At 36.1% G+C, this 26,853-nt stretch overlaps 1 protein-coding gene across 1 annotated transcript in view; it reads right to left on the bottom strand.

Annotated features, from left to right (window-relative positions):
- Nucleotides 1–501: 501 nt before the first annotated feature.
- HHIP (hedgehog interacting protein) overlaps nucleotides 502–26,853 on the bottom strand; it is a 72,179-nt gene continuing 45,827 nt past the window's right edge. Inside the window, exons 5-13 of the mRNA XM_009574721.1 lie at nucleotides 22,232–22,383; nucleotides 21,619–21,792; nucleotides 20,068–20,211; nucleotides 19,042–19,163; nucleotides 16,890–17,013; nucleotides 15,532–15,662; nucleotides 14,855–14,936; nucleotides 4,232–4,380; nucleotides 502–1,669 (exon numbers count right to left, since the gene is read on the bottom strand). Of these exons, the coding sequence (XP_009573016.1) occupies nucleotides 1,476–1,669; nucleotides 4,232–4,380; nucleotides 14,855–14,936; nucleotides 15,532–15,662; nucleotides 16,890–17,013; nucleotides 19,042–19,163; nucleotides 20,068–20,211; nucleotides 21,619–21,792; nucleotides 22,232–22,383 (1,272 nt within the window). The 3' untranslated portion in view covers nucleotides 502–1,475. The remainder of the gene's footprint in view (nucleotides 1,670–4,231; nucleotides 4,381–14,854; nucleotides 14,937–15,531; nucleotides 15,663–16,889; nucleotides 17,014–19,041; nucleotides 19,164–20,067; nucleotides 20,212–21,618; nucleotides 21,793–22,231; nucleotides 22,384–26,853) is intronic.

Here is a 26,853-nt window from a genome sequence, read left to right as displayed (position 1 = left end):
CACACTGTGGCTACTCTGCTTTCTTTTCATAGGCAAGATTTTATAAAAGCCAGGTAGTGCAAAGGAAATGTGATAGTCGGTAAGTAGCGAGCAAAGAAACTACCAACAATGCCCTAGAGCTGGAGATAAGAGGGCACCAGTTCTGAAGATACATCTAATTAAGACTATTAATACTTTAGAAAACCTGACTATAGCATGTACACCATATTCATCGATACATTTACAAAGACTCAATTTTATGTTAGCTCTTCAAGGAACATTTACATTTAGAACCGTATTTGGCGAGAATCCTTACACGTTTTGTACAAGTGACATCTTACACAACCAACACGTGCTCATGTGAGCTCTCGTCCAGGGACGTTCCGTTCAGTGTGAAATCGGCAGCAGTCTACTCGCATATAACCTGGCCCGTCCTGTTACAGTGAAAATCACTTTATGAACACTTTTAACATACGCTGGAATTTTATTATGATTGGTTGGCGGTTGTTTTTTTCGTCCGTTGTAAATGAATACAAGTTGACACAAGGATACATTTCTAGATTAGATCCACAACACATTAAAGAGTGTGTTTGCTCTCTCTTTCCCCGTCTTTCCAATTAAGTTGGTGAAAAATGTAACTTTAGTATTTTACAGGACATGGTAAAGCTGTCTCATCTAGGTGATGTCTATATTATAAAAATAAAATAAAATAATATAAATATGCAACATGAACCCAGTGCCCATCGTTAAATAAAATATATGATAAAAAGCAGACCTTCTAGGATGACTGGTTTTGAAATATGCGAATATAATTTAATTATTAAACACTTGAAACAATCTTGATACTAAGCTGCGATAACCAGATTTTTGCATCTATGCTAGATAAAGAAATGCGTAACATTCTGTAATAGAGTTACATTGATGAAGGTGAAGGTTACAGTCTTACAATGAATTGCCTAGATAGGAATGCATTAAGGAGTTCTGAAATATTGTCTCATGATGTAGTTCAGTTCACCTTAGAAACTGTTACAACTGGATTTTATTAAGTCCAGCAGTTTATACAGCAACGTTTGAAAACTGCTCTCTTATTGCTATAATCAGATAGGTACAGACACGAGATTTCTGGGATGTCAAAGAATCCATTAAGACATCACGAAAGTCCTTTGACAAAAATGTGGTTTACAGTGGAATTACTTTGTAAACTATTTCTCATGAAGAAATAAATATATAAAAAAATTCCACTCGATGTAAAACCGTGTTTGTGATAGTGCGTGCATGTGTATGTGTGCACGTATTGGATATCGGTACATCTGTGGAGATGTACAGAAATATTTACACACGTACAAAGAATTTATCTGCACATTTGTGGATATTATACTTAAATTAATAAAGTAAATCAAATCACCGGTATTTGTTGCAGGATAACAGTCTTTTAAAAATGACAGGATTCAAAACAAATGCCCGTTGAAAGTGTAGTTTCCAAACAGTCCCAGAAACTATACAATATAGCTGGTTAGATCCAGCAAATAGGATGTCATGTCTAGGATCTGATCAAGAATACCTGCCCTTGTCACTCTTCGGATGTTTCTATCCACTTGTTCACACTGGGGGCCGAGATAGCCTTTTTTACATAAGCATTTATTAGGCCTTACACAGACACCTCCATGTCGACAGGCTGGGTCACATTTTGCTGTGGGTGAAAAAACAGCGATTTTCTAATTTGTTTAGAACACCACAAACCGAAAAGATACAGTACGCGTTCATTAAAAGCTTTTCTAAACTTATAACGATAAAGCACATAAATTAAAAACAAAATAGAAAGGACGAAGTATTAGAAGTGTTGAAACCATATTTTTTAAAGTTTTAGAATATTAGGGGGAGGAAGTAATTTTGTATGTCTGAGAGGACATCACCCAGGACAGACTGTGAAACTCAAATAGCAGATTTTTGAAAATGTCCAATTCCCATATTCATGCTTGATTTTGGAGTGCTTCAAAGACCCATCTCAAAAGACTTTAGGCTCCAAATGTCTTACCATTTGAAAACAAGACATACAGCACATCTAGATCTTTAAACAGTGGTGGTCTACCTCATCCCATTTCTTATGCTGGCAACCCAAAAAAGTCCTGAAGTTGGCGAGACATTTTAGCACCTGGCCATCTCCAAGCTAGCAAGTACTGAATCTCACGTAAACTCCTTTGTACGTGCAAAGTTCTGCGCTACCCGCTTTCCTTAGCAGAGCAGACTACAATTGCCCACAGAGATGTACTCCTTTGGCTCTTGAATCACTTACGCTTGGAACAAAATTGAATTCCCTTTAGAAAAAAGAAGAACCAGAGTATTTTTTCGACAGGTTTTATCAGTTAGTTAAGTTTTAAAGTTTTTCCCTCTCTCTTTAGCAGATGCCTGACGATCTACCTATAGAGTTCTAGGTTAATCAGCTTGCTTAAGTTTTTCAAATATAAATGCTATTTTAAATTGTAGCCAGTGTTAGCAAAACTAACAATCAGTAACTTTAGTTGTGGAAGTATTTTCTTCTGGGGTAGAGTTACTGCACTGTGATAAACATAATGTATCTTTGTTTTTGCAGACATTTTGCTGTTTAATGTTATCTATTATAATAAAGCTATAATACTGATTTACAGAGATTTATAATACACTATATAAAAACAGGTTTCATGATTTTATTAATGAGTTTCTTAATTACCCTAGGAGGAAACTGATGCTCATAAGGTAATTTTTCTTATTTAAATTATAATAGTAGCTTGAGGTCCAACCTAGAACATCTCTGTTAAGTGCTGCATGGGAAACAGGGAAGAAAGATCCTTAGTCTACATATTTTCTGTAGCTTTCTTGTATATTGTGTCTATCACATTATCTATCATAGAACTGTAATTTTTTAAACAGAACAGATTATTCAAGACCCATTTATGTTCACACTGGAGATGTTTTTTACTTTAAGTTCCCCTTGGACAAGGGCTGTAGAATGGGCCTTATTCTCTAAATGTAGGAAATCTCTGACTGACAAGTGAGGACAATTGAAGTTGGGCTATTTGGCCAGATTATCTCATCCATTTCTCCAACATGCTTTTGTTGCACGGCTGTATGATGATCAGCTCATGAATCTTGCTGGTAAGATATATCATTAGTGATTTCATTCATTTCATTTCATTCCAAACAAAGTCACTCCTGCTCATCACTAAAAACCCAGAGGTTGCTGAAATTTACACTCCAGGCTATAAGGACCTCGTAGCTGACCCTGCTTCAGCAGGGCGCTCCTGAGTGCCCTTCCAACCTGAATTATCCCTGGTCCACCATGTGATCCTTGCTTTGTCTTACTCTGTGATTCTTTTCCTCTTTTGAGTTCTACTACATTATGTTAACCTTATTTCTTTGTATAGGCATCTGGTCAAACTCGCTGAGCAAACACGCTCAGTCAGAAGACTGTGCTGTGCACTAATAACACCTCCTGGTACCCAGGCTTGCTCTGGAAGATCTGCGTAGGCCAGAGTTACACAGCTCAGACATAACCACAGCCTCTGTGAGACAGTGGTAGCACAGCTGTGGCACTCCAAGTTCATTCGTCTCACCCCTGTGGTGGCATACCCAACATCTAGTTTGGTCACAGTCACTTTTGTCAAGTGACTTTTAAAAGATAAGCTACAGCAACAAGATAGGACTTAATAAAAGCACTGCGATTAATAATGGATTACAAGAACATTCTGATTATTAGCAGCTTTGTGGTAAGTTGTACATAGAATTCTCATTAACAAACTGGAACCATTTTATTTTGTAGGATCAAATGTAAGAATGTATCAAAACTAAAGTATTTGCTTTAAATTAGCGAAGTGCAAAATATGCAATAGTGACCTGCGGGTCTGATTTATCATTTTTTCTGACAAGGTACTCCTGTTTGACACTGACAATGATAATACTGCAGGTGGAAGCTGAATGTCCAAACACAGAACATGTATTGATTGCATTTCCTTTCATTTTACAGTCTTGGTGAAAAAATAAGAATACTGTTGTCTGTAATATTTATGCTATTAATTGCATTTTGTAATGGTTCACATTGCATTAGATGTTTTAACTGTTGCACCTCATCTAAAGACTTATTGTTTTCCTACAATTCATGAGATCAGTATTTCTTTAATGTTGACATATATTGAAAATTTCTCTCAGCAAATAACTAAAAACAAATTATGACATGTCACTGCTTTTTTCACTTGTTGCTATGAATCTATATACAAACCAGTTCTGCAGAACTCTCCTTCCCAGCCTTGATTACAGCAGCATTTTCCTGTGGGAGTGCAGTGCCCGTTCCGACAATGCCTTGAGCATTCAGATGTCAGTATCTGTGCAGACTGAGCTGTTCTTTTGCATTCTTCAGGGACTAAAGGCCTGAATAAAAATATACGAACCAAGCAGATAGTTAAAAGTCGGGGTCAAGGAGAAAAACTTTGGGTTTTTATTAAAGGCCTGATTCTCTTTTATGCTATTATCAGTGGGAGAAATCTGTGTTCTAAGGGGATTGCTTTTTTTCTCAAAAACACCAGTAAACATAGAGATGATACGTTACACTACAGAAAAATACAGTATGATTTGCTATTCTTTCACATAACTGCCTTCAGAGATCTTCTACAAGATTAAATAATAGTCCTTGAAAATTCTTGAAGCTTGAACCTGGCAAAACCAGCTTGCTGAAGAGCTTATCGCAGGCAGCATATATCTCTAGATAATATCATTATTAGACATGCTAAATTCTACTGATTGTGTGGCTTTTCTTCAGAGAGCGCAAGTAGTCATATAATTCAGTCCAGAATCTGATGGTGTCTTTTTGCTTTTCTAGCTGATTTATATTTCTGATTGTATGCTGGGAAGAGTAATCTGAGCAGCAAGTTTTATGTCACACATTATGACACGCATAATAATTTTGCAAAAGTACTACCTCTGTCTATAAATTCAGTTTGACATTGCAGATTTTTTATTTCTATATTTTCGTGAAATCATATTTGGATTATGCATTCTGCATGCTTATTTAAGCATCTGAACATCAGGAAAGACTTTTTCACTATGAGGGTGACCAAGCACTGGCAAAGGTTGCCCAGAGAGGTTGCAGAGTCTCCATCCTTGGAGATGTTCAGAAGCTGAACACAGTCCTGGGCAACTGGCTGTAGGTGGCCCTGCTTGACCAGGTGCCCTCCAGAGGTCCCTTCAAGCCTCAGCCATTCTGTGGGTGATTCTGTGAAATGTATGCATGAAGGAAATTCTAGTTCAGCTGACTTAAAATATTTCTGGTACTGTTTTTTTGTTGAGCTTCTTGGTGTCAAGTCTTACGTAATGCAATTTTTTCTGCCAGTCTCTACAAAATATTTTGGATGTCCAGTAGCCCTTTTATTTACAAAAGCACAGCATTATCTTCCTTAACAAAGAAGGAACTGTAGTGTTCTTTCTGTAGTGTTAAGTGTGTAAAACACTTAAGTGTTTTAACTTAAGCGTGCCCTAACTGTTGATACGACCTCCAACGCTTTTTTAGATGTTTATTGGTTTTTTTTTTTTTAATTTAGCTGTATGTCATCATGCTGACCACTTATTTTATTTGCTGGCTGAGTTCAGCAGCTAGAGACTGACAGGATCATCACAAGGCTACAGGTTCCCAGTACAGGTACTGTGCTTTGTCTCTGCTGGGCATTTGATGGCACAGGAATAAGTTGAGAAAAGAATGTCAGGGTCTCCCAAGAGATCTAAACAAGTAATTGAATGGGAGCATAATGGCAAATTAAGTTAATTAGTGACAAATACAAAATTATTCATTCTCAAGGAAATAATTTGAACTACTGTCATACATTCCTAAGCTTGAAATTTGCAGGACAAAGATTCTAATAGTTTTGTGGATTGCTTAGAGAAGCCTTGGCTAAGTGTCCAGCTAGAATCCAAACAAACCAAGACAAAATTGTATGAGACAGAATAGAATAGAAAATAACATTGTTCATGATACTGACATCAGTATTAAAACCCCAACTATATGCAAATAGCTGGAATAGCAACTTGTGCACTGATTACCCTGACAAATATTAAAATCCTAGATTGATACTCCTGTGTGTGGAGAAAAGGATAGTCTTTGGAGTCTGAGAAAGAAGGGGTATGATAGAAGTGTGGAAAACAGTGGCAGAAAAAAAGAGGAGGAGAATTGGGCATTCTTGTTTATCTCCCATTTCAACATCAGAAGAAATATCAAGGGAAAAAATTAAGCCAAAAAAATAAAATTAACTAGTTGAACTCACGGCTTCTAAGATATCAATGAAGCTCATGTTCTAGTAGGATTTAAAAAAGATATTTCCATGCACAATGGGGCCATTCAAAGTAATATTAGATACGGTAAAAATAATTTTTAAGAAAAATAAGCACTCATACCTAATGTCATAGAAGCCCCTCACTAGCTGACTGGGCTTACATTCCCCCCATCCCCCATTTTGGCATGCAGCTTGTTAATAGTACATTACAGGGTTTCTTGCATTTTTCTTTGAAACAGAGTAATAGAGTACAGGCTCACTGGTTTGTTTCACCATAGCACTTTCTCTGCTCAGTCTTAATTGGTACCATGATTATTTAAACACCCATACAGGAGAACTGGTTCCCCAAAGATGTGAAGGACAGAAAGAATGTGTAGATGCATCTTTAGTGTAGCACCAAGTCTGATTTCAAAAGCACTTCTGAGAATCAGAATTAAGGTCGTGTATTATTTAGGGGCTTTGAAACACGTTTTGACACCTTTTGTGCAGCATATTTGAAACCCTTTCAGGTTTTGTGTTTACATATTTCCACAGCTGTCTTTTAAATATAATGCTTTTTTTTTTTTTGACCTGTAAGGAATTCCAGTTCTGTAGTAATGAGTGTATTACATATGATCTGGTAAAGAAAGTTCCTACACTTAAAAATTTTATGCGAGATTCACAGGCAAGGCTGTTTTGGCAACAGTTCTACAAAATGGTATGATTTTCAGCAGAGACTTGTTCAGATTTAAAGTAAAAAGATCTGTGTTCTAATTCCTACCTCTGGAAAAAAAAAAATCTAAATTTGAGTTGATTTCTTTATAGCCAACAGCATAGGAGACAACATTCTTTCTTCATCTGTCTCTGTTAAAGCCCATTTCTTTCAAGTTACTTTAAATGGCAGTCTTCTCTTTTTCTTGCTCACACAGAAGTACAGTACTGTGTTTAGCAGGAAGCATAACCTCAGGCTCCTGCAGCATCTCTTGGAAAAGACTTCCAGTGGCATATCTTTAGCAAAGAATGACCTTATAAGTCACAGAGGTATTTTATTTGTGAAGATAATGACTTATTTTATTAATAGATGTAAAGTATTTATCTGTGATAGTCCTGGAATATATGGTTCTTTTTTTATTTGTATTTAATTAGGGAGGCAGAAATCATGCTTTTTTGTATCCAGCAAAGCATGGCCGGTCACTTTTATGATTTAAAGTTTTCTGGTGCTCTTGGTACTTGTGAATATAACCTTGCCTTTTATTCTACCATCAATCAATAACTTGCACTCATCAGCCCCGGATAATATTTATTAATGGTGGGGTGGAGTAGAAACAAAGATGGAAAAAATTCTGGTTGGCAGAGTGCCTTAGGAGAAGAGGAATACAAATGCAGCTGCAGCAGAATCCTTCTTGTGTGTGAGAAGAATTACTGGTTTTCCTTAGTTGTACTATGGGAAAAGCCACACTTCTTTCTCAGGATTTGAATGCCGTTTATCGAGAGAAAGTCTCTGCCCCACAATACTTACACTTTGCATTCTTAAGGCTTTAAAGGGGTGGAAATTTTCAGGCTCAGCATAAGCTGAACTGAATCTCACAAAGATAACATAAGTCTTGAAACTGACTGTTAGGACTTGATCTTTCCAACACTTAGACAAGCCTATGATTTTGTTTATATAACTAGTGCTTCGCTGTGTCTCTTGACGTGGAAAATGGAGTGGAATAGATGGAGCCACACTGTGGGCTGGAGAGAATTTTTTTCCTTGTCTCCCTCAATCTATAAAACTCTAAAGGGTACAGCTTGATTACTGTTACAGTAAGCACTATTTGGTCCGCAGAAAGTCAGCCAAATATGTAGCTGATAATGACTATTTATATGGTCTGTACAATTCTAGTTATCTTAAAGAGCTGTTCATATATACAGTACAGTCCAGTATATCTTGCTTGTTAAAACATGCTTTCATGAAACCGTGTAACAGCTCTAAATGTATGGAACATGGAGAAAAAGTTGTACTGGGGGCTGGGGCCCTCGCTGGGTCCCTTTGCTGACGTGTGCAGTGAGCTGGGAATTCTTGACTGTAAGATAAGTAAAATCATTTTTGCTGCATTACTGTAGCTAGTGTAAGAAAGTAGCCTCTACTGTTAGTTAGAGGCATATAAAAGTCAAACATGCTTTAATAGATTAAAACTCATCCTGGAACTGCTTAGGATTTCGTGCTTTCTTTAGTGCATCTCTTCACAGTTCCACTAAACACACAGAGTGATTTAGTTGCTATATGCGCTAGCCTGTAACTCAGACAAACATAAATCAATGCAATTGGAGGGTCAAATTCAGCAGTAATACAATGATACTGAATAGAAAACAATTCCTCCATCGTGCCTTTGACACAATATCAAAAATCTCTACTTTCCCACAGAAGTGAGAAAAAACCCAGAAAAAAATCCTGGATGTTCAAATTTGAACAAGAGACACGGCTGTAGAAATCCTGATTGTGGTACAAAACATTTGGAAGGAATGTTATGCTTCAATGAACTGCACACAAGATATTAGGTATTAGAATGGCATTTAAGTATATCACCAAAATTTGTGCATTAGTTGTTTGGGTTTTTTCCTTTATAAGGGAAAATGTCAAGAAAAAATAATTTTGTTTCACTACTTGTCATAGACTAAATTTACTACTTGTCATAGAATAAATACAGCATCTCTTCAGGTACAGCTTCTAAAATTAAAAAGTATACCTTTAGTCCTGGGAGAGATGCCAAAAGCTCGTTACTTGTCTCCAGATTTACTACATGGGAATAATGTGGAAAAAACTCACGGCTTTTAAGATTTAAACTCAGCAGCATATCAAATTTATTCTTATATGGTATACTTGTTCATGACCTCTAGTCTTAAGAAATTCTGTCATGTTTGAAAACTAGTCCCTAGTGAAGCCTGTATCAATGTTAATAGCTAAGAGGTCAATGCAACTGCTAAACAGTTTGTATTACTGTCAGGGTGGTCATGAAAACAACACCTGCTGCATGAGCACTTGGCAGCTGGGTCAACAGGCACTGTGGGAATTTATCAATTTAGGGGGCCACTTGCATAACACTTTGACTGATGAATTGGGAAAGACTGGCTTACTGGGCTAAAGCTGCTCTATTATGTATGACTTTCTTTAGGATGGCAAAGGCTTCCTGCAGGCTCCAGAAAATAAGCAAAAGATAAACTGAGCTGTTTTTTCCTTATAAAGCGATAAAAAGTGAGAACTCCTTAATAGCCAATGCTAGAAAGACTAAAAAAAAAGGGAAAAAAAATCCCAAACCAAAACAAAAACTTTTACAGTCAATGAGCTGTGATGTGATTGAAAAAAATCCTTAGGTTTTTCCATCGTGGTTACAAAGGAGTTTTTGTGAAGTACTTCTGTAAAGTGAAACTCTCTAGACTGGTATTCGCAAAAAGCTCTAATTTCTCTTTAGTGTCTCTTATGGGAATAGTAACTGCATGTGGGTTGGTAAATGAGATAAGAATTTTGTATGCTCCGGCTAAACTAAACATAATTAGACATTAATTCTGGCTTTCCATTCCCTCAAATGACTTAAGGGATAGTAACTTTCTGAACAGAAAAAAATCATATGGCCCACCTGGGTTGGTGAGAGCATTCACCAACAAAATTGGCTCATTCTAGAGAGTTTCCAGTAGTTAGCTTCAGAGTGTATCTATAACCCATCAGAACTGAGTATCTTGATGCAGATTAGTCTAATACCGTATGTTTTCGAATTTCCATTTCCATAGTAATTAAAGTCTTCAAGAGGGCTATGCTTTCATAAATGCTATTCTTCTATCACACCATCAAACACTTTCGACTCATACTAAAAAATAAAATCACCAATGTTTTTGTGAAGAGCCCGAACAATGTCAAAATGAGGTATGACCTAGATATTGTCCCTTAGTGTTTGAAATCAGTCTGTTTGGAAATACTCTCCGATAGTGGAAATCCCAGAAGGTGATGATGGAAGGGATGATAAGTGGAATTACATGCTCTGGAGGGGCATGAAAGAGGAGTGAGATGGTTTGAATCAAGTTCAAGTTTCAATCCAACGGAAAGCATCTATTCTGGCTGTTGATACGAAACATATTGAAATCCAGACCTATAAGGTGTTGTAAGGAGAGGAAGAGGAAATGTTCTCACGTCTGCAAGGACACTTACTTAAGCTCTGCCCTTGAGCCATCCTGGTGAAAAGAATTATTCATCCCCTTTGGAATCATGGCATCAACAGTGGCAAGCAGTTAAAACTTCACAGGGGATACAGCACTGCATGACTGCCCTATAAACTTTTCTGCATTTAGTCTCATCTTTTAAATGGAAATCTTTTGCATTGTCGATCAGTTTGAGTACTCTTCTCTGAATCTCTTTCATTTTATCTATAATTTGCTTAGAGATAAAAGTGATCATAATAGAAATATTTTAAAAGAAGACTTACAAAGCCACATTTTGGCTGTTCTGCCATCTTCCAAAGTTTATTTTCTTACTTCTTGGTCTGTCCCTGTCTATGGTTTTCAAAGAACAGCTGGTAATAATGTTTTAATAACAGCTGATATGAACCTATCAACAGATATTTCTTATTTAAATATGCATTTTTAATATTGCCTACAGCTGATTTTCTCCTCTCATCATTCTAGAAAGTGATTACTTTTTCTTTTCTAATGGGTTTGTCTCCTTTTTTCTCTGTTATTGACTAACTGGAATATTTGGACCTATACACATTTTCTACATCACTGTTTACCTAGTTACTTTTCCTATGCATTCATCAATGTTTTTGTGATTGATATTAGTATGTATCTGTAGAAACAGAAAGAGAGACAGAAAAAATTGTAAAACAGAAAGTAGAAAAATAGAAAAGAAAATGTTTTTCTTTTTTGATCAGAAAGACAATTTATAAAATGTTAGTATTTGCACTGGTCTTCAGGACAGCTGACTAACTCTTTTTAGCTGAGAAGTATATAAGTCTCTCTCCCTATATTTTCTCATTAGTTCCTAACCCTGGAAAGTAGTTTACTTGTGATAACATTTTTTTTATAACCATCAAAGAATGGCTATATTTTTCAGACACACAGTTTTAACTTAAGAAGTTCTTCTTTTTTCTGCTATTTTAACTAATTTACCTAGTGCTGGTTTTATGTGTTTGTAATTCTTAGGGTTTCCCACATCTCCTCCAATTTCAAAGCTAAATATGCTATTACCTATACTGTTCACTGTACTCGATTTTGGTAATAGGTAGTATATGTGTATTTTGCAGCACCTCACATACTTGGTTTTTATATTCATTTTTAACTTTTCTGTTTCTGATTTATCTTCATTGTCTAAGAGCTCCCAAGTACTAATGTATCATTATAACAACCTTGTTACAAAGAGGATTATTTAATTCTGTGCTTTTGATGTGAGGCTATTTAGTTATTGACGTGAAGTATTTGGAGGAACTGAACAAAAATGTCCTGGGGTACCTTGAGTTCTGTATTTCAAACTGCCCTGATGATGGAGGGATTCAGAACCTCTGTGTTGATCATATTTATCAATTTGTCATACATCACCTCAGTTTAACACCTCATTTTTATTACATGTGAAGGACTGTTGTAGGATAGGACTTTCCCATTGCTGATTATTGAAGACTAATGCAAAGGGTTCTCTGGATTACCCTCATCCTCTGATCTTCTAATGTTTTAACCTGCCCACTTCTTTTGAATTTTTTTCTGCTGCTAGCAATATCCAAGTAGTAGTGTTCTTTCTTAAGCTATATTTGAGACAAGGAAATCAGGGTCACGGTTATGTTTGAGAACAACTTTGATTATGCAGTAGCTTTCTACAAAGATCAAAAGAAACCAAATCCTGCATCTTCATGTAACATTATTTAGAATAAAAGAATAATTTCATAAGCTTGCAGAAGATGACTGGTTTTTGCATGAAGTTATTAATTTCCAGCAAGGGGCTACCACAAGGAATGATAATTTTGTTCTTTTACACTGCCCCATGCGTGGAAGGCTCTCTCTGCAAATTGGTGAGTCTTCCAGGGGCCACCCCTCACAGGGTTTTGTTAGTAAGTAATGAATTTCTAAGATGTGACAAATCAATACTTTGATGACTTTATTTATACCTGATGCTCATAGCCAACCTGCAGCATCTTTATTTTGTGTCCCAGAAAGCTTACTGTGCTAGGGTTTACACCTATATTTGATGTATTTGTATGGTGCATACCATGGGGAAGACATTAAAAGGAGCAACAAAATATTAGCATACAAAAAAATATTAGCATGTGAATGACAATATTTTGTTAATAAAGCTTTATATGAACATTTGCCAAAGCCATGGAATTTTTAAATTGTTTACATGTGTAATGTGAAATTAGCATGAAATGGTAAATAGAGCTGCAATGCTCTTTTGTGGAAGTAACTCTATCTTTCACTTAAAAGCCTGCAGTGGGGTGAGATTGAAAAACAACAAAACTCAAAACTTTGCCTGAATGAAAATTATCCCATGTTTCTAAAAAGTGTTACCAAAAACTATATCCCTTTGCCACAGTCTGTTTAATTTCAGCTGTGTGCCAATTTACAAAAGTATTTTATAGTTTTCTGGTTACTTTCACCAGTAACCAAACACAGTCTTGACCCTTTTCCATACATGAAAACAGCCAACCGTGAATGCAGCAATGGGAGGTCTGGCCTTTCAGGTATGTCAGCTGAAGACCACCCTACTGGAAGAGGTAACAAGAACAAAAAGCTGAGGTCAAACAAGGCAGCCCCATGTAATTAGATACTAATAGTGGATTTAGGGTGTAAAATTCACTTAAAACCATACACCAACAGACTAAACAATCCCAGTAAGAATGGCAAGTTTTGTTCTAAAAAAATGTTTTTAATACCAGAAAGCATAAATAAAACATACATAATAACCTTGACTGACAGACTGCACTAACCTGCAGTAACATCTGCTTCCAAATTATTTGCTATAGGTTTGGGATAGTGTAATTATAAAACACTGAAACTCTACTGTAACTTACAGTACAGCGTGCATCCAATTTAATGATTTTATTATTGAATTAACTTGTTGTCACAATAACAATTTTTAGAATTTAAATTCTGACAAGAAAATAAATTCCTCTCTTAAACAGTAAACAGCAAAACCAAAAAGCCTAACTGTATGTGATGCTAATGGGGAAACATGCTGAAGTAGATGCTGAACAAATAGGCAGTTGCTTTTGCAGGATATGATGGGGTCAAAGTAATTAATATGACAAACTTCATTTCTGTTGGCCATTTCATGTTGTGTTAATTGCTGATGCTTTATGCAGGGTGGAAGTGCTACCTTTACGTGCCACAGACTTGGTCTGATAGAGCAGCAAGGTCCTTCATGAAGAAAATGGTATTTCTCCAGCTAAAGTGAGTATCTGCTAGTCGTCTTCTCTTATTGTTGCTGGGGCTCCTGGGTCACGTTGGGGAATGGCTTTTTGCAGTCTTTCCAGATTCCCTAATACTTTCATAGCTCTAGCTACTCTGCAAAGAACCTGAAAGTGATCACATCTCAAGAAACTCTGGTTTGATAATTTTCATTTGTCCTCATTTTACAACTGGTAAATTAGTCTAAATAATAAAACCAATCATATTAATTCTGTGTCTTATAAATCATTTGAGTGGGATTTATAAGCCTTTTGGAAATAGTGCTTTAAGAACTGTTAAAGAATTTAATGTATTTTTGGCACACAGTCCAAGGGCAGAAGGTTTCCTTCCTTGGTGCTTCAAACCTCCCCAGGGAGAGACAGGTAAATGCAGGGATATGGACAGATGTTGAAAACTAGTAAGCAGTGACAATTCACACCCACTGAGGATTCAGTCCTCTGTATTCTTCTCCGTTGGTGGTATCTCCAGAAGAGATGTTTGGGAAAGACTGAATTTGTCCCTTAGAGATTATGGCAAAACTGAAAGAGGAAGTGAGGAAGTGAGACTGGAACTGACCGGGGATGGCTTGTCTGCTAGCTAGTACTGTCACATTATCTTGTCTAGTAGCTTTTCAATATACAGAGTAGGTATTGTCAGCCAGCACTAACCTTTTGAGCCAGCTCCCGTTGTGCACTGTCCCACCGCAGTGGCAGGTAAGGAAGCAGTAGCGCTGGGGAGAATTCCAGCATCTGCCTTCCATTGATGCTGCGTAACCTCTGTGGTACCTATAAGTCATTTGGCTTCAGAACTACCAGGAGCATCTTTTACCTGTACTGGTCCATATGGTTCCACATTAAATATGTCTACACTTCTATGAAAACATGCAAAGAATGTGATTCTAGGTGGGAAAGTAGGCAGCATTTAGCATAATGTTGAAGAGTAAAAGTTTCCAGTAGTGTTGGTTACACCTCTGTTGTTCTGACATTCACTTTCTATGAGACAGTGATTACTTTTAGTGTATCTATTCTGCTTACTGCTGATGGTACATTTGCTTTTAGGAAGCCCCCAGCACTGAGAATATCCCTTCTTATGGAATGTCGGTATTGCATAATTCAGCTACATGGAAAGAACTACATGTACCTTTTGTTTTTTAACCTGTTGAAGGAAAGACTGATCTTAGTGAGAAATACGATGCTCACCTTTTTGGGTCAATGATCTTGTAGAGTTTTCCACTGTGAGGCTGTGTCATACTTTTACTGCTGGATAATATGTAAATCTCACCTGTTAAAGAAACCAATGTAACAAATTAGTTCTCCTTTCCTAAGATGTCAGATACATGACTTTTGTGATCTAGCTGTATTTGCAAGGTGAGATTAAAAAAACTTCGGAAGAAACACTCATTACTGAAATACAGCAGAATCATTACTATTCGAAAATTTAAATAAGCACTTCCCCCAAATTGATGCTGAAATGTGAAAGATACTTTATCATGAACATTTTTTGTTTCATATTTTATAGAATGGGTTAAAAAAAATAAAATTGGGGAGGAAGGGAGAAGAGCGGGATTGGTCTGCTCATGCAATATCTTTGCCCTTTAAGTCTGTAATGCTGGGAATAAAAGCAAGTATATGACACATTGTGTCATAGTAAGTGACACAGTTCACAGAATATGAGAGACAGTAAGGAACTTAGCCCCTTCCAACAACCCATTCTCTTCTTGCTTCTTCTTTCAAGGCTGCTGAGGTGTAACTGAGAGCAGCGTAGACAGCTTTGGCAAAGGAAAGATAGCCTTTAGATTTCTTCTTTTTAAATTTTTTTTTTCAGCAGGCATTATCGATATTACCGATTTAATAACATATTTTTTTTTTCTATTTACCTAATTCGTCTTCACCAAATCCCAAGACAGGGCCTGAAAAGAAACCTCTACATGAACCAGTGTTGCCAACACAAAGGGGTTTCTCTTGCCACTGTTTGGTTGCAGGACTCTGTTGCAGTGTTAAAAAATTTCTATATTCAAAAACACATAAAGCAAATTGTTATATTACATTTTGAATCGAGAGTTTTCACTGTCCAGATAAATAAGTAAACACTTGCTGCAAGTAGCTCCATCGATACATCTATGCAGTTCATCATCATAGATTTTCTGCCTGTTATTTTTCAGATGCTTAAAAAGCACAGCATTTCCCTTCCTGTCATTCAAACATTGCAAAATTGGGTTCAAGCTATGCTATATAGCCATTTGTGAATACTGAGCTATTTGGCATGGGAAAACCATGCCCATTCATTAAAAAAACATTTATTTTGCCCCATCAGTGATGTTTCCATAAAACCCCAAAAGCTGTCAATGTCTTACCAGTTAGACCTGTTTGGGAGACAGTTCCACGATTAACATTTATTCCCATCATAATGTAAATGATGCATGTAAGTGTTTGTAGAACTAAAATCTTAAGAGTGCTGTGATGTGAGTGTCTTTGTACTTTTTTCCAAGGATCAGGTAAGCATGACGTAAATGGTATAGAATAAGGGGTGGATACTGTCCTGGTTTCGGCTGGGATAGAGTTAAATTTCTTCCTAGTGCTGTGTTTTGGATTCAGTATGAGAAGAATGTTGGTAACACGCTGATGTTTTCAGTTGTTGCTAAGTATCTTGTCAAGGACAACTACCCTCTGCTACCAAGCTAGACTGGGAGGAGGGAACGCAGCCAGGACAGCTAGCCCAGCTGGCCAACGGGGTATTCCATACCATGTGACGTCATGCTCAGTATATGAATGGTAGGCGTGATCCAGGAACTAGCAATCGCTACTTGATTATCGGTCAGCGCGGGTGGTGAGCAATTGCATTGTGCATCACTCATTTTGTATATTCTATCATTATCATTATTATTTTCCCTTTTCTGTTCTATTAAACTGTCTTCATCTCAACCCATGAGTTTTTCTCACTCTTACCCTTCCGATTCTCTCCCCGTCCCACTGTGGGGCGGGGAGGAGTGAGTGAGCAGCTGCGTGGTACTTGGCTGCCTGCCAGGTTAAACCACGACACTTATATATGTTGCCATTCATTAGAATGCTGTGCTATTTTATTTCCAAATCTAGAATTTGATCTGCATTGTCACACCGCTAAATTGGCAAAGTGACACAATATACAAGACTGTTGGTGTTCCTTTATACAGGAAGCTTAATAACTAAATATACCTTATACGCATTTTTGTTCAAGAGTGAATTATAAGAAACCTACCCATTGCGGTCTCCAAATACATAACTTCCATAGAGTCTTTCAGACTGGCAGCCTCGATAGACAAATCCACCAACCAAGGATCCACTGCTGAATGGTTTGAATTCTAAAAGTGAAGGCTCACTTTCTAAAAAGGAACTACCGTAGCATTAGATCATATGCAGTTTCATATTTTGATTCACATTTATGAAAATGTTATTACTTCAAGAAAAGAGGTTAATTCCATTTAAACATTCCTCAGAATTCAGGATGTGTTGCCAGAAATGAAACATTATAAAAATCAGAAAATTACAACAAAGGCTGTTTGTGAAACAATCGGTTAGGGATTTAGACAGGAGAGGCTATAATTGCTTTCTTCCATGTGCACAGGCTGGGAGAATAAAACTATATAAGGATTAGGTTGGGCTTTCATTGAAGTTGATGTGGTTACTGCTATTAGCTTTTAAGTGTCAACACAGTCTGCAGAATGGATCTCTTGAACTTCAGGAATACAATTAAGCCCCCTTCACTGTAAAGTCTTTCCAGTATCTAAAAGCAGAAATTCCAGTGATTTTCAGCAGAACTTGTTTTCAAAGCCATTCAATGGTTGAGAAACTCTTTCAAAATCACAGTTTTAAACACTGTATGTGTGTTATGTCCCATAAAATACTAGTATTGCTGGCCGTAGCTTCTTGTGGTAATTTATTTTATGCTGCTGTTGTAGTTGCAGTTCCTACACATACTTTTTTCCTTTTTTACACAACTGCAGAGTTTAGTCATATCAAATAATGTCTTCAAGGAAGTTTCAGTGTAGATGTTCCTATTCATGCAATCAAATACTGCTTAGGGTAAAAGTAGGTTTAACTTGACATGCTAACTGCATAATTTTAAATTAAAACCACAACCAATAGACCTTTTTGTTTTATAGGAACTTTTTTTTTAATTGGAGGTTTATCTGCAAGTCTTTGATAAATGAATTTCCCAGATTATTCTACAAGAGTAAGAGCTGAAATTTTATGTGGGAGAAAAGGATGATGAGCTCTTTTTATTGAAGCAATTGACCCACAGCCTAGTATTAATATTGGCAAGCTGTTCTGGATAGACACAATATTGTTTAGTTTACTCTGCAATAAAGATGCAGTCAAAATTCCATTGGAGCAGTGGTTTACCAAATATTATTCTTTGGTTTGGCTTTTATAAAATGAACACAGAAAATACATGCAATAACTAAAGTAGAACAATTGCATTACACCATTGTGTACTATTGTACTAGCCAGCACAGCTGCTTTGCTTTTAAGTAAAGTACAGGTGGAAGAACTAGGGATGTGAATAAAATCAGAAAATGCTACGTTCCAGGAGATAGACCAGTTCTTGATGCCTTTACACACCTTTGGCATTTATCACCTTTTACCACCATGAATTTACAAGCTGCTAAATAGTCAACCAAGGCAGATGATAGCCCAGAGTAACTGTCACCTGGCTTGCCTGAACTAGCAAGCAATCTTAGTGAGTATCAGAGGTAAACATTAAACTAAAATTGTGACTGACAATCATACTGATTCAGAGAGCACATGAAACACTTTAAAAAAAGTCTCTAATTGAGTACGTTTACCTTTTTGCAATCTAATCTAAACTAGTCATTTATTATGAAGTAGTAGCATAGTGCATTTTTCTAAGTTTTCATTTCTAGTAACATTTAAACAGAGCTCAGTCATTTCCCTGTTTGGTTGTGGTCTGTTGTTGTCTATCTCACTTTTTCCATTATAGGAGGCACATTACTTGAGGTTTCCATTCTGTATCTTAAAAGGTTATTTGTGAATGGCTAAGAATACATTTTCATCACTTCCCGATATTCCAAAATCTTTTCTTTATGAGCAACAGTGAGATCTTTGACAGACTAGCAACTGCTATATTTCTTAAATCTTATTTACATGATATTCTACATCAACGAGAACAAAGTTGCGTCATTTAAATTTTGTTTTGTCTTGCATCTTTTATCTGCTTGTACCATACTTTTTGTAAGATCTATCTTTTTTAGGTTACCTATCATGTCTATGCAGTAAGTTATCTATCATGGCTATACAGTCCTTCATCTATTTTTTTCTGCTTTCTACTTATTATTCCATGGGCATAGAAACCGACTGTTCCCAGTGGCTTTACCCTGGCTGGAACTTACCATAGTCTTTACCCTTTATTATTTGTAAGATTCTTGCTGAAGATCTGTTCTTTCCATTTGAATCTGAGCAAAGTATAGTTAAATTGATGTTTACATCTGTTGGGTGGCGGTCCACAGCACATCTGTAGAACAAAAAATACAAGAAAATCCATGAGATAGATCAGCTCATCTTTCAATAGTATGAAGCATCGCATTTTGAAGGATTATTGTTTCTTGTGGTGCCTACTCATTTGAGGGACCTATTTCATACTGAGCCAAAATATCTGAGAAGTGTGTCAGATTTGTATACAAGAAATAATATACCTTTCCTATCCCTGCACCATTTTTTATATAATGTGAAGTAAAACTATTTTTTCCTAGTGATGAAATGTACTCTGCTCAACAGCACCTGAAATGCATAGTGCTTTAACCAAGCTAAATGAGTTGACTTATATGGTCGGTAGGAATTTTGGACTGTTAAAAGTCTAAGAATCAATTCCTTATCTGAACAACTTGACTTTCTGAATTTTTTCAAACCATGACTTTAAATGTCACTTCAGTACTACCACCCACCTAATTTGCTGAATTATGTGTTGTTTAGTTAAAGCGTTGTTCTCCTCCTTGTTATTGTTTAGATATCACCAGATGTTCTCATTTGTTTTCCATGTGCCTCTTTTTCTCAGTCAGGATTCTACTGCTCTAATTTCTCAGATTCCCATCTCAACTGTACTTTACCAACTCTCTGCTTTAAGTTCTCTTCTTTCATAAAGGTAATCATTTTATTATTCATTAAAAACAAAATTCCTGTACTTGGTTTCTGTCATTTCAGTCTTGACTTGTGATAGTTGTGCATTCTCTTCCCCTTCCCCTTTATCAATGTACATTTGTTTCTAACTGTGACATATGTGTGGAGGTGGAGGAGTGGAAGTTTTAAAAAGTTCACGAGTGCCTTTATTATTAAAATTTTGTTACCCCACTGTATAAAAGATTTCTGGTTGAAAACAGTTTCTGCTCCAGAGTAATTCAGTTTAATTGTAACTTACTTACCGGCCTGGATTGTGGAGTCCATGTGCAAAAATCTCAGGAGGTTGGTTTGTGCTATTAAAATGTGGGTTGCTCCGTGGTATGGAATAAGGGACATTGCACAGGTCGGTATTTACGTCGAGGCGCAATACAGAACCTGTAAAATCACTGAGAAAGTTGGAGGATAAAAGAATTGGTTTTTAAAACTATTTTACTGGTAGATTTAATCCATATAATACCATAATGAACCAGCAAAATAAACCACCCACTTTACTGAATAATCACATTTAGATTGGTTTTATGGTGCATGCCAGTCCAAAGAATAGTAGCAGAACCTATCAAAGATTCAGTTTGGCCAATATGTTGCCTTGTTATGTGCCTCCTAGAATGTCTCTGACCATGCTGTTGGTAAGCAACTTGATAATAAGAGCAACTTTCCATACATCAACATTGTTTTATGGCTTCAAACATAAGGCTATTAACTCCTTCATACTGTATCTCCTCTAGAGTAACTATGGATATAATCACTATGTAGTTACATAATGCTTTTTGCTAACACTTTGAATCCTACTCTTGAATTCAATGTTTTCTAGTCACAGTACAATCCAAAGATTAATTTTACATTAATTAAAAAAAAAAAAGTAATTGTATTGGTTGAATGGAGATGTTGGTATTCTTGGTAAAGAATCAGAACTTTCTTGTTACATGAAACGGGACAGGGTTAAATGTTTTGTCTTACATTCATGATTGTGATGGAGGAAGGGAGAAGGACAAGAATATAGGAGTAGAAGAGCATCAAAACTCTTTTTACAAACATGAATAGATACGATATTTAAATGGATTCCTTTCTGCCTTTCTTCATCATTAATCTGTTTCAGTCTCCCCTTGTTTTACATTAATTTAAAATCAAGTATTAGAATTGCTCTCTGGTCTTGGTTTTACGTATCTTCTCACTGCAAAGGGCAAGAGCATCTGCTATTCTGCTGAGCCAAAGAGGCCTTTGAGCATAGCAACTCCTTGGTCTGTAAAGACTCAGTACCACACTTTCTCTAAATTAAGGCAAATGTTGCAACTCTAACAGAGCATAATGAAACAGAGGGAAAAAGCAGGTTGAGAAAATTGTATAGGTAGAACCAAAGTGGGATTGCTTCATATGTTCTCTACACTGTAAGTGATACAGTGTTGTTATTGACTCTGGTATGTGTTTGTAGACACTTTTTTAGAATGTTTGCTCAATAAAGTTGTCTTGTTCGTAGAATAGTAGTTTGGAAAAAAGAAGTCTAACCTGTGCTTAAATACAATTGCATCTACTGGTGAGGGCTCCAATATTTAAATGGTTTGATAGCACACAACTACAAGAAGATGTATTTAAGCAGTAAGACTGTTCTGAAAATCAGCAGTTTGCTAAGCCCAGGCACTGAAAATAGTGGGATTATGTAGTAAAGGAAGGGGGAGTAAGATTTGTCCTGACAACTGCTGATCACTTTTGATTCTGACCCCAAATACTGTGCAAAACCAGAAGACAATAATAGAAGTCTATCCTAATAGAAGTCTATCCATTGGTAGTTTTTGTACCTTAAACCATCCATCTCCTCCATATCATCCAGAGTGATCATGCCATCTCCAAGAAAAATGTATAGAAAACCATCTGGGCCAAATAGAAGCTGTCCTCCTAGGTGTTTTCGATGTAGTTCTGCTACTTCTAAAAACACTCTTGCTGTTCTCATATCAACTTGGTGTGGATTTTTCCTGCAATATAAAGATATGAACACAGTTTTCACAGTTCACTATCATTGTTCTTCTTTCTAAAAATAAACTTGAGTCATTCAAATTATACTTTAAGATGTGGATGTTGTAACTTGGTGGAAAAATGTCAAACAATTATTTCTGAGAAATTTCAATTTTCCAGCATTCACAAAAAAATATTTTGCTGCCTATACACAATAAGTAGGAAATAACTATAATTAAAAAATGACAGAATAACTAAGAAAGGTCTTAAAAAGAATAAACCAGTGTACTTACTGGCGTTCCAAAACTACTGTTTGAAATAAAATCAGCAATAATTTTTCTGCAAGTGCCCAAGTATACACATTGTAAATCTGATAGTTCATTTTAGAAATGGGAAATACTAAAATGAAAAGGTTGCTGAGAAATGCAGAATTTGTGAATTTTAAACTTCTACTGATACCTGGATACTGTGTATTCTACGACCCTAAGGATGTGGTCATGAGGTCCAATAGCCCACCGTTCTTGGTTGGTGGTATAAGACACATACAGCTTTCCATTTTTCTTGTAATTGGGATGGAATGCAAGGCTTAACAGTCCTCTTTCATCTCCTCCCTGCAGTCAAATGAAAAACACAAAGAATTGTGAAGTTAATTATGTTCTTTATTGTGTTTCAGCTGGAACCCAAAAAAAAAGTTTCTTTCTTGTGGATAATCTTTGCCCAAACTCTTTTATTTCTTTCCTGACTACTGCACAAAAAGGATTATAAAACATTTCACTTTGGGGAACTCTTTAAGAGTTAGAACAAGACAATTGTCTTATGTAGTTATCTATGCACAAGTCTCTTACGCCACTTTTGTGGAGTGATTTGTGTATGTAATCTTTGGGAAGCCTTGAAGACAAGTTTAAGTGCTGTGAAGGATTCTTTGCTGGGTTACTAGGTTGCTTGTAATTCGTAGAAGACAAATAAAAAGGTCTATAATCAGCAGTCACTTCTAATCCAAGTATCCAAAACCTAAAACACGGTGCTGGCTGCCAACTCCCACTGTCTTGGCAATATGTTTAGAAAACAGTTAAATTGCTTGTGTAATATGTAAACCTTTGTTTTACCCTGGAGGCAGCAACATCAGTTGTCACAACTATGGTGGTCTGCTCATCATAGCTAGTATACTGTAGGTAATAAGCAGCCTTGGTCTCTGTGCAGAGAAACCATAGTTTTACATGTGGTCCTTCAATGGAAAGGTTTTTGTTATTTTTTAAAACAAAAATAGAAAAATCTCCGAACAACTTTCTTTTGTTACTATGTTTGCCACAAAGATTAGTAGAGTTATATGTTAAGCATCAAATCCATGTAATGTACTGTGACAATGCCAATACCCTGTGTACTTAAATAGGAGGCAATTTTCTCTTTGGTTTCTAAAAATGTATGTAATATTACTGTGCCTAAAGGTTTATTTGTATAAATGAAGAATAAAACTTAGATGCATTTGTTGCTCTTGAAGTAATACAGGGGAGAGAAGCTGAGGCATAGAAATAAACAGAGTACATAATTAACAATTCAAATTCAATTGTCAATCAAATATGTGATTATTCACAAGCTGATAGTTGTTTTGGAGTTTAACTCAGGGTTTGCCAGCCTTTCAAAACTAGTGACTCTGTTGTAGATTCAAGTGCTCCAGCTCTGCACCCCTAAGGAGACGTTTTGCAACTCTAACCACACCCATGATAACTAATTATGAAATTTTGAGTTGTAAGAGAGAATGAAGCTTTTAAAATGTATTTGCAATTCAGAGTGATGGATAAGCCTGTCTTCCTGTTGAAAGACATCCCACAAAAGGCCTAATTGGGAAAGTGCACAGCTTTAATTTATTTTAATTCACATGATTGCCATACTTCCTTTTTAATCACAACCATCGAAGAGAAAACTGAGTCAGAAATGGAGATGTAAATAGGTCAAGAGATTTCCATACAAAGAGATTTGTACAATGAAATCTGGATCCTGCTAATTCAGAGGCAGCCAAAATTTGCTAGTTTGTTTGCTAGAAAAATTTAGTTTCAGGGGGTTATCAGAGAGGTTAGTTTAGAAAGTCTAGTTAGAGCTGCCAAATCAGTTGCAGTCATCATGGATGAAGGGACTGGTAATCTAGCTCTTTCTCCTTTATGAGCCAAAAATAATTCTGCAGCTGAGTCTGAGCTGATTATAGATATTATTGTATGAGTTTCTAAGAGTTTTGACCACGTTGCTCTGATAAAGTCTGAAGCAAAGGGAGGCAAATCAGTTGCTTTGGGAACAGTAAGGCATATTTCAAAGATTCCTGATGAATGATTCTATCTGTTGTGCCCAGACAAAGACAGTCCTATTTCTTCTCCTGAGAGATGAGTTCAACTCATTTAAGGGCCCAGAAATGTCAATGAGTCACACTAGGCCTGCCATTCAAGGTGAGTTATTGAAAGTATTAGTAAGAAAAGATCTTTCTGTAACGAAGCTGAAGATTTTTTTAGCACTTGATGTCATGGGAGCAGTCTCAGTGTGAAAGTGAAGTTGTTGAAAGCATAAACAGGTGAAAATTAAATTAAAAGCTTTTAAAAAAGTACAATGAAGCAAGAATTTGACAAATGAATGAAACACAGGACCTGCAAGGTAGTAAGTATGGCATGTTTTATTCATAGGATCAGGCCAGTATTTCTACTAATTGCTGTCTTGCATGATTCTATTAGACTGCAGTATATTACTTACTTTGTTTGTAGAATGTATCTATTGCTTCTCACGCTGCTTTCTGTTTTTCAAAATGAGCCAGACACACTGTGTTCTAAAAAGTCTATTTACTCTTGCATTTAATAACAAGTTTGGGAATATCCCTGTAAGATACTGAAATCAGTGCAGCATCAAGCCATTAGTTGGCTTATGGTCAACTAGAAATCCAGCTGAGTTTTTCCATACTTTTTTTTTCCGGTTTTGGAAAACAATTGTTCATGTGTACTTTCAGCTTTATCACTAACTGGCAAACCTGTTGTTTCCAATTAAATCACTGCCACAACTTCCATAGCTTTTGAAATTATCTCTATGGTGCCAGAAAGTATATAGTTTTCTGTAGTGTTATGTCTTTTATATTGTGGGGTAAATTGAGAGATATGCAGCAAAATTGCTTATGAGCAGTCATTTTGGTACTGTCAAACTGAATAATTGTGTACCAAATTTCAAAATTTCGGATTTTCCCTATAGAATAATCCTCACTTTTATTTTTTAGTAGACTTTTGATGTCTACTGTGAAACCAGCATCCCAGGCTTTACAGTCTTGTCATGTAGATACCATGTATCTGTATCTTTCTCTTGGCAGCTTAATAACTTCTTGACATCCTTTTCTTTTTAAGTTTCCCCTTAGATGAAACCAGCACCAACAAACTGTAAATGACATAGTAGCTTGTATGAGATTCTGCACTACACAGTTTGATGGAATAACCATTAACATTTTTCAGTTGTATAAGGAAGGGCAAGAAGAATGAGACAAATCTTTGTATTCCGTTGGGATGTCTGTTGAAGACAAAGAATGATGGTTGGCTGAAATGAGTGTTAATTACCCAAACATACTGTGGACTGGGGCCAAAGTGAATCTCTATCGTAACTAAACCTGGAAGCTCACACTTCGATGTCTGGCTATGCAGCTCTTCAGCTTGAACGCTCCTATCTTCTACTTGCAGTAATTGCATGTTTTGCACCAATACTACACTTGTTTCAAAACTGATTTTCCTTGGGCCAGATTATAAGCTTCAGCTAAGGAGTTCTGTGAAAGGAAAAACATTCCTTTAAAAACCAGTTTGGTCTAGTTTAGGACCACAAGCATGAAAATAATTTAATCGGAATTATATTATCTTAAGTCAGTATAAAGCCAAGTAAAGATTAATTGTATGCATAAAACTTAAAGTGTTTCTTTACTTTTTACTTTTAAATGGTTGGTTAGGTACATTATGTCAGTTCTAAAAGTATATTACACCGGTAAGTGTTCTCAACTGAAGTATATTTTTAATATTGCTTTTTGCATTGTAATTTCTGTTGTAATATATTTACACTTGTAAAAATCTGAAGCAACTGCAGAACACGATCCACTTTGTATTTTGACTAACACTAAGAGGAGTAATTGTTGCACATGAATACTGGATTTTTATAGACAGGTGCTACTTTCACGTAAGCACTCCTTAGAAGTGGGCTCTACTTTCAATCTATGTGTTTCCAAATGTACTCTGGTATATCTCTGATATTATATACAGAAGTATTATTATATTATTAAGGTATTATACTTCTTCTATAATACAGAAACATATGCTGCAGTTATTTTTAAGACATGCTGCCATTTCATTACGTCAATATATTATTTCCTATAGTAAATATAGAGAAATACATGGGAATGCCTTAACTGGTATTGTTAACTATTTCATTTAAAATAGATCATATTGTAAGCACAACCCTTAATTACATAACTTTAATAGTAATTAATTTTAATAAGCAAAACCAGACATGACTATTTATTTCCATTACTCTGTGTGGCTTAATATAAACAATATAGGTAGCAGATTCTGCATTTTCATTTAAAATGGATTTCACAATTCACTCAGTTATATAAAACAGTGGTATTTATACTTAACAGCTTTTTCGTCTGGACAATCCCGCTCTCATGTTGGAAACAAGTAGCAACCTTTTTTAAAAGGAGTTGTGCTTAAAATACGTATATTCAATGGTCATTTGTGACTTAAAATATTTAATGTAATGTCTTTATATAATTTGTTTTCATCTATTATTATAGAGCAAATGCTGGGTAACTGGTTGAGGTAGTATGATCACCCTTAATTTAGTTTATTTCCTACGTAATAAACACCATAACTAATATGCATTACTATGTGTTTGATCTTAAGGAGTTTCATTTGTAAATAACATGGGGGAAGGGGTCATGGAACATCTAAAATCTCTTATCAGGCAGTACCATATGAACTCTTCAGAAAGCGATTTCTAATTATGAGATCCCAAAAGAATTTCTGCTTATTTGAACCTTCCTTTACTGGATCTTACTGTAGGGCTGAAGATGAATGTCA

Source organism: Fulmarus glacialis, unplaced genomic scaffold (assembly GCF_000690835.1).
Source record: "Fulmarus glacialis isolate BGI_N327 unplaced genomic scaffold, ASM69083v1 scaffold13933, whole genome shotgun sequence".
In the NCBI taxonomy this organism is placed as follows: domain Eukaryota; kingdom Metazoa; phylum Chordata; class Aves; order Procellariiformes; family Procellariidae; genus Fulmarus; species Fulmarus glacialis.
This window is presented reverse-complemented; position numbering and strand designations above follow the sequence as displayed.